The sequence below is a fragment of the Neodiprion pinetum genome, chromosome 3 (genome assembly GCF_021155775.2).
Source record: "Neodiprion pinetum isolate iyNeoPine1 chromosome 3, iyNeoPine1.2, whole genome shotgun sequence".
Classification (NCBI taxonomy): Eukaryota; Metazoa; Arthropoda; class Insecta; order Hymenoptera; family Diprionidae; genus Neodiprion; species Neodiprion pinetum.
In genome coordinates this window covers 41,917,864-41,929,857 of record NC_060234.1, presented here as the reverse complement: position 1 = coordinate 41,929,857, position 11,994 = coordinate 41,917,864, and the positions used below count along the sequence as shown (strand labels likewise).

Genomic DNA, 11,994 nt, shown 5'->3' with positions numbered 1-11,994 from the left:
CAGAGCTCAGGATCAGCCGAAATGTTCACCTGATCGATAATCCGGTAATAAGCAGTTTGCTGCTCGTTTCGTTTGATTTCCCTATTGTATCGGTTTACCCTATACGACAAAAATCGCCATGATAACCACCCCCGAAAACGTTACTCCGTTATGCTTTATACGCCCAATGGGAATCCCCCAACTGCGATAAGCTTCTCGCTTTTTATAGGTATTTCTGCTCAGTGCTCACCCTATAGTACCCTATGTAATTTGAGTTTCGGTTCTAAGGGACTAAACTTTATTAATTATACCATAACTTCTCTCTCTCTTTGTTCAGCGACTCATTGGACGGAAAAAGACATTCGTTCCTGAAATGTAAGGTTATGTTTTCCGTAATCCGGCGAGGTGAACGACGATTTTCTCTGTTCCAGATCGTTCCAGAAACGGATACATCTGTACTTTTCTCGATGAATTGTTGTTTGGGGTACACTCACATGGAGTAAAGTCCTTTTGAGGAAAAGGCTCTGAGCTCTAGTCTTACGAAATCTCTTCCGAGTCCGGAGAAGACGGCTAAAAAAAAAAGTGAAGAAGCAGGAAAAAGCTCGGTCGCAGCGACCCCTGAAAAGACCTTTAGATACCCCAACATCCAGTCTCGTAAGGGATGATTGACCCATTCTTCTCTCTGGACGTAAACCCGCGCGATTTAACGGCAACAGTAAATCGTCCGCGGTATCGTAATTGCCAAAAGAAATTGTAACGAAAGCTGAGGATAAACAAGAACTAGTAGCATAAACAGAATCTGGTCAGGTACACTGTTACAAAAATTTATCTAAACATAATGTGCCAACAGGTCCACTTTATATTTCTATTATCTGCTACATTTCCGTTAGTACATGTGACAAAAATTTATGTAATTTTAACATTTAAACTATCATATCCACATTTAATCTATAATTTGTGCTTTTCTTTCAGTGAATAATACATTTAAAAAATTGTTCAATCAATCCAAAAATATTAGTGGACCTGCTGGGACATTTTTTCTCACCTTGAACGAAAAAAGCTTATTGCAAGATGTTAAGCACAAACATTCCTTAAACAATACGTGGGAATTTGATCGGCGAGCAGAATGAACCCAAAACATTGAAATCGGTTCAAAAACAACAGAATTCAATCATTTCGAACGTTGTAATTGCAAACCATTTTCTCAAATTGTTGATATTTTATAATTAATAATTGTATAGCTTGTGTTATACGGATCAATTCAGATTCATGCTCTGTTACAAGATAGAAACCGCAAATAATTTTGCAAAGTGTTATGATGCTAAAGTGTCAGGCAGCGTGTATCAGAGTTCGGCAAATGACCTTTTCGCTACGTATTTATTATTTACAGGGGGTAAGTGTGTCGGTTTTTACAACCGGCAGGCGCCCTTAGGGTTTTCGGTAAGGAGGGAGAATTTGAGGAAAGGAAAGAATTTATGGAGTCTAACTGGATGATAAATTCTCCAGGGTAGCTCGCCCGTTTGTTAAGGCGTTAATGACATCCCGGCACGCCTCCGCACTTTTTGCGCTTATATACACAACTCTCTGTAAATTCGTTGAATATATATATAGATATATACACCGTGTTAGGTGTCTCGGCTTTCCGAAATACGTAGGAGGAAATCGCTAATACGGTTTCCTGTTCCGCCATCTGAGGGTCGAGGAGTCAATCCATTTGAATTATTTGTCTTGCTTCTCATTTTTACCATTCGTGAAATAATTTATTTCCACTTGTTTATACAGTTGTCTGATGGCAAAATTTCCGACTCTATAAATCGATCCGATTATACGGCCAATTTTACGCTACACCGAATGTCTGCACCATGTCTATCATACAATTTGCAGACTCACGTATTCAGTTATCTGCGTGAATAGACGCAGAAGTTGGTTGCTATATTATAGATATACCTCCAGTAATGTAGTCCGACTGCGTATAGAATCTGATCGCTTGTCAAGTGCATCCTTCTGTAATTGAGATGTAATTTCAACTGACATTCAAGTATTATATTGGCTTCTCATATATTATGGGATGTACCAGTCTGATATACTTTCCTATCTGGCCTGTATTTCGTTCATTGTCAATGATTTGAGATTGATGTTATGTTCGTTTTTAGTGAATTGGGAAAATATCCAGACACAGAAAAGACTCCACGATCTGCTAGGTTTTTATTTTGTAATATAAAGTTGTAGGGTAGGGTAAAAATTAGATTAAAAACTGATTTTAGTAATCTTGCAGTATAAATATATTTTCTATAACTAATAAGTTCTACCGCACCTGGTCCGTGCATCGACGAAGAGGAATAATGTATAAATAAAGCGAAGAACAAGAAACGATTATTCGAAGGAATCTGAAAATCTAAAGAAAGCAGAAGCGAAAAAAGATAGAGAAAAATCCTTCGGTTAAACGAAGAATAATGTTGCTCCGTAGGAATAAAAGAAAACATTCAGATTGATGAAAAGCATTAATTCAATCACCCGAATGCCAATCTCTCCACGATTCGATAAAAAAAATATTATCATCGGTTTTCTTCGCAATATTCCCTCACGCCTCGATATTTTTCGTATAACAGTAAATTCTTACCGTTCAACAATGTGAAATGACAAATAACGAACAGTATAATAATACAATTATTCGATATAAAAATAAATCAGATTACACAGTAAATAACGAGTGTAACGATAAATTAACTATAAAATATACCGTGTGTCAAATTTACACACGGATATATCACGGCCATACGGTTGCACGATTTTCCCTCCCCAATTTTCGACCACTCAGTCTATCAAGATATCTCGGTTTTCTTTTTGTCCGTTGAAAACGGAGATTTTATCCGGTAGCGTTCTGCACAGTCTGCGTGTTGCGGCTGAGCGTTATTTATTATTTACGATTGTAATACCTGGGGGTGCAGACGGTACATAGCGGGCATCTACATATGTACAATTCAACGAATAAGCGAATAAACGATGCGCCTAGAGCAGGGAGGAGCTTTTAGCGATATATGACGAACTTTTATCGCGCGAAGCTTGGTGTGTAGGTAACACGTACACCTATCTCTATATTTATACGTACCCGCAGGGCTTAATCGATGTGACATGGGCGCCGGCGTTCTGTCACTTATATTAATTGTTCATTTTCTCCTCGATACGACTCGACCTCCATAGTTTGCCTCTCCTTCTTCCCACGCAACGTACTTTACACACCCTGTATTTATAGCCCCAACCCTAAACCGTTATTAACACCCACCCTGATCATCACTAATATCGTTTATATCCCCAGCCCAGCGCCGTGAAGCTACGAAATAGATTTCAAAAGTACTAGAACGGATTCATTTTCTATTCTTCAGCTCTTTCAGCGCTGTTTCTCGAAATTTCCCAAAATTATATCGGCATCTGCTCTTCAAATTGTAAATCTATATTCTGTATCTTTTATTACATCTGTAATCTTTAGTTCTATGCAATCGGTTCAGATCATGAATCAGCTGGAATGAATGCAGACAAAAAAAGCAAATCGGATTCAGTTTGCAATTCGCTTTAACTGGAATCGCGAAAAATCATTTATATTAGATCTTCATATGTCGTGATTTCAATCTGTCTCAATATTTCTTTAATTTCCTACTGCAGCATTTGTGCTGTTCTCCGAGTTTTCATGGGTTATAATGTTCAATGTTTACTATTGTCACTTTTATTTTATAAAAGAGACATTGATTCATGTAGGTATTCGTCGGTGTTCAATTCGAATGTAGCCGATAATTTGCGGAACTAGCCGCGACAAGACGCCGGTCCAAATTATTACCTCGATCAATTCCTCAAACGATAACTAAATTTCTTCTGTAGGAAACGAAGGGGAAACCAATTGCATGGGAAATAACGACGATTTTTTTTCGGGGGATAGTCAGACCACGTTATTGCTTTGAAAATACTCTAGCCTAACCTCAGATTCAATCTAAAATCCCGGTAAGTTAACCAATATTCTGATGTAACTAATATTTGGATTCATGTATGGCAAATCACTGATCAGATCTAGTCAACCACTTATCACGAATGCATCCTCAGGCGATGAGTTTCGAGATTTTTAACAGACGTTCGATTCTCAGACTGTTAATCTGTGCCTGTTAACCGTTGCACGGTGATATGCTTCAACAATAAATAAAAAAGAATAATTGATAATTCAACCCGTTCAAAATGTTAATTGTGAATTCTCTGCAGGAAGGACAGCAAGTTTATTGACGCGCAGCCGCAAGTGTAGAAAACTGTAAATCAGGTCTTACCATCCATCGATGAAACGTGCTACCTTATCGACACTCGCTTGAAATCGTCGTTGGCCGCAGAACTGACGATGGAACTGTCATTTTTCCCGTCAAACGATAGCGAAATCGTTGAGCAGACTTCCCTTTAGAGTTTTGATTACTTGGTAAAAATGATGTGGACGACGCTGACTTTGGTCAGCCAGTTACCGAAAATTTCAACAAAAAATGTTATAAATACGAAGGGAAAGATAAGATCCTAGTTTAAAAATTAGCCTTACAACTTTTCGTTGACTGTTGAATTTTATATCGTATACAAGAATAATTATACCCATATCGCGGAGTATTAAAAATGAACTTAATACTTTTTATTAAAATAAATGATACATTTTACAATTTTTCAGATACACGTAATTAAAGTGCGATGTGTAATTTTGTACATGATAATAGTAGTTATAACTTTACTTATAGCGTTATAATAGGGAATAAAATAAATCTCTGTAGAAATACTATATTTGTGACTTGGACACCGATAAGACATTCGGAACGATTCCAGTCACAAGTGGAATAATAGTTTAAGTAGAAAATAAGGATCTTACTCTATAAAGAATTTACTACAAGTGAGATGTAGGGCAATAAAAAGACTGCAACAAAATTGTGCGCTCTGAAAAATTCGATTACCGAACTAAACGCATATGATTTTCAAACAAAATACTCTTGCTGCATACTTAACCATTTCAGCATTATGTTGCTATGTGTCTATTAAGTGAAATCGGTATGCGATAAAAAAGAACTTATTGCCAAAAGGAAATTGAAGTTGGCAAAGCACAAATCAGAAGGATAAAACCAAAGCTTGGTTTCATAAAATCAAAATTGGATTTTTTATTCTGAGACTACAATCACATTTGAAATTGGATTCGCTAAATGATTTTGCTAAATTCACAACTAATATTTGTCTATAATTATTGTGACTGCGATGAAACATTAAAAACATATGTATTTTATTATGTGATTGGATCAAATCCCTCATAACTGTACTCAGTCTTTGATATCCAAAGAAATATAAATTGTATGCACATTTTGTGACAGCGTGCGCAAATATAATTGATTTATTATACCTGTCAATTACAGTGATTACGTAAATTGACAAAATAATGTTACATTATTTACAACAGCAAAGTGCTTTCACAAACCTGTGAATGATTACACAACCCAAATCACAATCAATGAATTAGGAATTATGAAGTATCTGATTAAACGCATTGAATGACGTTTCAAGATCGAAAAGGAGTTGTCGAACTTGGGTCTCTGATAGCTCGTCTGAGGCGGACATGCTGTTCAGAGTCTGCAGCCATCCGGAAACTTTCTGTTTTCCATCAAAGTCACTCGGTAATAGGCTGAGCCTATTCATAGTATCCATGAGATCCCTCAAGTCTGGAGTTAACTCATCCATAGCTTTAATTTCAAGACGAAGCTTGTCCATTAGGGTTATAAATAGCGACACAATATCCGCAATGCATTTCGAAGTGTTGCCTTTATCATCCTTTATCGTTATCGGACGGTCTTCCTTGATCCTCTCCAATGCTGCTGGGCAGTCGAGGCGAAAAGCTTTTACAAACACATCAATGGTTTTGAATTCGTTTTGTACCTGGTAATAAAATTTCAAAGTAAATCAATTGCATTATTTAAGCAGGTGCTAGAAAAATTTCTCCCAGTGACAAGACAAGCATATTATGCACCTGTTTGAAAGCCGCTCTATATTGAACAAGCAGTTTACTACAGGCAGCTGTGTATTCCTTCGGTGTAACGCAGTCTCTGATATAAGCCTTTTCCAAATGTTGCAGAGTATTCACCAGCGCAAATAAATCCGCTTGATTGTCGTGCTTTTCGCGCTCCCTAGCATTTTTGTACAATTTCACCTCCTCGTAGAGCTCTGGGCGATCTTGAGCAGCGGACATGGTTATCTGAAAAGAAAATATGTCAATAATTGAAAACAAAGTAAGTTACTCCACTACTTGTACCAAAGAAGCTAAGTAATGCGGATGTGTAAATTCTTTGTTGTACTTGACTTCAAATTTAAAGGACAATTAACAAATCCCATTGACTGCAGACTGGAATTAAGATTGACATCATCCCTAATTAAGTTGAATAGTGTAACGAATGTTGATTGAGACAGCGCAAGACAGCCCTCAAGTTTTGTTTTATCCGTTACAAGCTGTGGTATTTATGACTTATACCGATTAAGAAAAATCGAAAAATTGATGTATCGTCTACAAGAAAAAAAGTACAATGCTTCTACAAAAAGAGAGAATTCTTTATACCTTCGTTTATTGGTGTACTCAGGTTAGGTTATATCAGACAAAGGTTAAGGTTAGGTTGTGCTTGGTACGATAATTTTGTCGTGAATCATCCCCAGCGTACTGGGAGAAAGTAGAATGCCAAACCAGTTAAGAAAATAACTGCTATTATGCGGTAATTTTCGAGCAATCGTGCAAACAAGATAAGTGCTTATCAATTTATTGGTAGAAGTGACATTGGTCGTACAATGTTATATACCTAGAAAATTACAACGTAGCCTTGTTGCTATCTATATTCATTCATATTATACAGCTCTACGTGAAGTATGATATTCAATATGTCGTGTACTTACCTTGCAACAATTATTATTGTACGTTGGCAGCCGATAAATCAGGGAAAGATAACGACAAAGACTGAATGTTCAAAGGGGGAAAACAAACGTCACTTCACAGAACCACGGACGCACTGGGCAAACCCAACTCAACCCTGACTCGTCTGTACTCGCTGACATCTGCGCATGTGCAATATATGGATGGATGTTTGGTTGCTCCGTGAAGGCGCAATGAATTCCGCGTATATCCGGTTGCCGGATACAGGCGCGAAACTCTAATAGGCACACTAGGGCGGTTCGGAAAAGGACTTCTTTTTTCAGTTCAGTCTTTTCGCTTGAGCTATTTTTGAGAGACAAAGTGCAAGAATCTTGGAAAAGAGCGAAATATAAAAAAGGGCCCTTTTCTAAACCGCCCTAAGGCACACACATAAAATGAAAAACAGATATAAACAAAAATATAATTTATTTTTATAATCTCACGTACTGCATCGACTGAATGCTGTAACAAAATTGGCTCATGTCATACGATTACTCATATTATACGCGTTTGGCCAAAACACTTGTTCACTTATATTGACACAACTGATAAATCATTGAGATACGATACACATATAATTGATAGATCCGATAGGATCAAGGTACTTTTGTATGATAATTTAAAAGATGAATATTTAATTCTTAGAATATTTGGAAAAATAAAAACTTCCGAGAAAATTTCTATAGCTAAATAAACTATGTAAAAATAATAACGAAAAACAATCTGAAAATCACTGGACATACGTTTTTAAAACTATCCTTTGAAAATTTCACCCATCACGTCTATTCTCTGACTCGTGAATTTCACTAAACAAGAATCATCGATCTTCCCAATTTGTAAACAGGAACAATCATACTCGTGAATTACTTTAGTACATGTAAGTTCATGGCAGCATAACTCTGTATGCGAGTCTAGTTTAGACTTGACTTCAACAGGATTAGTCACAATCCTAAAATACAAAGCGTGTAATATTATATTCCCTTTCCGTGAGTTCCGGTTAAAAATTTCCCAGGGTAAGTGAACATTGAAAACAGACCCGGGCAGGAGTTTAACTGATCCCACAAAATCTGAATTTGTCATGACGACCAGATTTCTTGTTGTATTGTCCTTGTTTTCAGCACTCTCAATGGGTTTGTCGAAGCAGCCATTCAACAAATTGTAAGAATCGTCAAGTACTGTACTATTATAAAAGTTTTTCCCGCACTCCACCCACGTTTCGATAACCTTCAGTGTTGTACAAGGCGCTGATGACTTCTGAAATGTTGAATCTTGAGACATTTGATGTCGCCATAGCCGAACGCAGGACACCTGCCCACTAATTAACTTCTGCAGTCTTGCGCTTAAACTTCCTCTGAAAGAAAGAGTAAATACAAAACCAAACTTATAATATTTATTCGAATATTGTATTCATGACTGTCTTCATAGCCACTTAAGGCTGAGAAGTACTTCTATAAACTCAAGCTATCATAAATCACCTCGATCAATTGCAAGAAAATATTGACAAAGAAATATCCTTGAAATAGTGAAGTCTTGAATTAAAGAGGGGGCACAGATGTTCTAATAGCTTTGTATTTGGCTCAGAATTAGTTGCGTTTGAAATGCTTCTGACTATTTTTAAATAAACACAACTGCGAATTCAGATTGTTAATGCTATTAGAGGTTTTGAATTTGAGAAACTTAAACGTTGACTTACTTCTTTGGTCGGAACTTCTTTTTCTTTGCAGAATCCAGTAGCTCTGGAGCTGGGGCAGAAGACCCTTGAGATTGTGGGGGTGTAATCTCAGTGCTTATATCGATGACAGACGAACGTTCTTTTTGTGATGATGATTCAGAAATTTTTGAACATGTAGATACAGTTTTCATTAACAATGCAGTCGTCAGGGTACTACATTTTGCTTGTTGTAGATAATCCTGAGTTATGGGTTCTTCAATGATATCGCTGACAGTTTTGTCACTCTCAGATTCTTGTGCTGAACCTATTCTTACCTGTTCAACATCAGGACTGACTTCACCATTCTCACTACAGGTGTCGTAGTCGATACGCTCTGTATCTGTGACAAACTTTTCCTTCTTTGGACTGAGTTCTGAATCAAGAATCAAGAATTTATTTTCATGTGTGGATTGGTCGTTGTTTGAATGTCGCGTGATCATTTTTCCCCACATTGGGCGTGGAGGGGATGGCTCTGTATCTTGAATAACGCTGCCAGATAATTGTTCTTTAACTGTATTCAATTGAGTACGTTCTTCTTCTATTTTTATCACTGGTGCGGCAACTGAAGATAGGGAAAGTTCATCTTTTCCTTCCAGTGGATAAGGTAAGATGTAATTAGATGATTCTGGTTCACTAAAAATGTCCTCCTCATCACTAGATTGCATTTTAAGTGGATCAATTTGGTTGTCATTTTGACAAGAAAATAAATTTCTCTCCTCGTCAAATGTCGATACCCCCCGGTGTTGGGTATGAATAGAAACTGTTGATATTGGCTTCGGACTTGTCGTACTCAGCTCGTCACCAAAGAGATCCTGGCTTGATATGGCACTAACGCACTTGATCAGCGCTCGATTAACTTCAGAGATAGGAACTACTCTTGAATTCAAAAGATTCTCAATGCCAAGATGAGTTGTGGCGCCTTCAACAGCTGATGCAAAGGCTGGAGCTGAAAGTTCTTCATTGTTCATTTCGTCTATAGAAGGTAAGCAAATAAACTCTACCTCTTGCGGTACTGATTCCACATCCTTGTCGTTAGAAGTTGACAGCAGATTTCGTTCTTTCTGAAAGACAGTTATAGGGGTTTCAACAATTTTCTCCTTCCTGAAGATATCCTGACTCAATATGTTATTGTAGTCTATAGTTAATGTGTTGTCTAATTTAGAAGAAGAAACAGCTAACTCTTTTAGTCTCTCATGCTGCTCGAAGTCCTTCTGGTGTGATGGAACAAAAGATAAAAGGTTTTCATTCCGTTTTGTTGAGGTGAGAGATAGGGAAATAACTTCGATGCTACTATCATGTCTTGATTCTAAATTGCAGTCTACACGAGGAGGAAAAAAACGTTCTTTTGCCTGGTTTACAATTGAATGTTCTATATGTTTTCTAGTTCGATCCTGCTTAGCGCAGAAGTCATGGCTCAATTCTAAACTATTTGTTGTGGAAGACGCTTCTAACGCTTGAGTAGTAGAGACCAGTGTCAAATCTGTTGTAGCTGCACAGACTTTTTCTTTCTGAGGTAAGTACAAATTTCCAGATGAATTATCGTTTGGTTTCTGAAGCGTTTCTAATATAACTCGGCGCTTTTTCCTTTTCAAAGACGAGTTTCTTCGTAATATGGGAGACTTTTTAAGAGCAAACGAAGAGTTTGGAGACGAGCGGTCGATTTCATCGAACTTCCGTTTGTTCAGTTTACCAAATCTGCGTCTTCTGCTAGCCCTGCTATACTTAGACTTGCTGATAATTGGAGATTTTAGCAAATTTGGGCTAGAATCATTGACTGTTTCGGATCTGGTGCTAGCTTTGCTATCTCTGGCAAACTTGGACTTAGCAAAAATTGGAGACTTTGTCAAATCTGGCATAGAATCATCATTGACTGTTTCGGATCTATTACCGGCTACCGAGGTATGCCTAATAATCTTTTTGTGACATTTAAACACAGGGGATTTTTCGAGATCTGGAGGCTCGCTGGGCGTTGACAATGCACTGTCGTTTTTCCATTGAGTTTCATCGACTAATACAGGAGGTGACGGTGTACAGCTAGGATCACTCTCTGGTATCGACGGTGTATAGTTCCCCCTTGCTATCCATTGAGAGACTAATTCTGTCTTCTCTATCTGCTCGATATTTGCCAAGGCAACATCCATGGCCACGACACCTTTGTAAGAGGACATCGCATTGTCGAACTTCAGCTGTCTTTTTCCTCTGACCGGCCTTGCGACTGAGTCGTCGAATTTTCTTAACAACGAAATATCATTTTCCACCGTTCTTGAGGTCGGAAACTCCTTTGCGCATCTAGACCATGTCTGTAAATATAAAAAATGAGAAAAAAAAACTGACGCAAAAAGTTTCCGACGATTTAATGCCCGGTGTACTCGTCATACGAAAAAAATGTTCCCATATTTTCATTCATGGTATAAAGAAAAAAGAAACAAAACAATGTGCACGTTCAAATTGAGTTCAGTTCCCACTACAGCCGCCATATTGAAACAAACGTCACCGTCGTGATTGAACCTTTGCATTTCAACTTTTCATTTTGTTAACAATGATCGAAATATAGCGAACCAAGTGATCTTCCGATCGCTTGACGTTGTTCAATATCTTTATTGTCTTACTCACATCATCGATGTTCATTTTTCCAGTTGAACTGAAACATGGGAACGTCAACAGTTGACTACGAAGTAAACAGCACGTGGACCTGCCAGCCTTTTACCCGCGGCCATCTTGCTGTTTGTGGTGCCGCGGCTGCGTTGCCATGGTAACGATACGTCGTTTGAACGGTTCGAACACCAGCGGGCGAACGACACCGTCGCCGATCTGTTACATCCTCGACTTTATTAATCAGGAGGAAGAAGAGATTTCCAAGGTGGGTGGCGCACGAGTTCAAGAATAGAACCCGATAGTCATGGAAAGGAAAAGAAGAGGAAGAAGAAGACATCCGAAGTTTATGGAAAACAGACCAGCGATTTTAATCTCTGTCACCAAAATCCAGAAGCTTCGCAAGCGTGCTTTTAAACGTTTCGCATCTCAAGAGAAATCGTACACGCGCAGGCTGCATAAATTCGACTCTGAAAATCGAGATTTGTCGACCTGACATGCTTCTCTGAACACATACGTGGACACGGTCTTTTGGTTTGACTGGGCGAACTTGTGGTCTGGGAAACTTTAAATTGCCAAACATCAGAGCACTGACCACCCTTGCTTGTAGCGCTCGTTAGACTCGATAATATAGAGCATAATACCTCAGGTGTAATTAATCAAATTGTGATATACAGGGTTGGAAATGGTGCAGCACAAGAATACCTGGTCGAATTACTCACGTCCTTGAGTCCGGAGCACGTGTCTTTAACGCCAACGGTTT

The 11,994-nt window shown here is 38.2% G+C and overlaps 1 protein-coding gene across 1 annotated transcript; it reads right to left on the bottom strand.

The window, feature by feature from the left end:
• Nucleotides 1-4,603: 4,603 nt before the first annotated feature.
• Nucleotides 4,604-11,353, bottom strand: Vps28 (vacuolar protein sorting 28). The gene is made up of 6 exons (XM_046616722.1): nucleotides 11,253-11,353; nucleotides 8,622-10,939; nucleotides 7,683-8,279; nucleotides 7,372-7,390; nucleotides 6,002-6,226; nucleotides 4,604-5,910 (listed from the first exon to the last, which is right to left on the bottom strand). Exons 1-6 carry the CDS (start codon nucleotides 11,265-11,267, stop codon nucleotides 5,494-5,496), a joined length of 3,591 nt encoding a protein of 1,196 aa, XP_046472678.1. The 5' UTR covers nucleotides 11,268-11,353; the 3' UTR covers nucleotides 4,604-5,493.
• Between the last annotated feature and the right edge of the window lie 641 nt (nucleotides 11,354-11,994).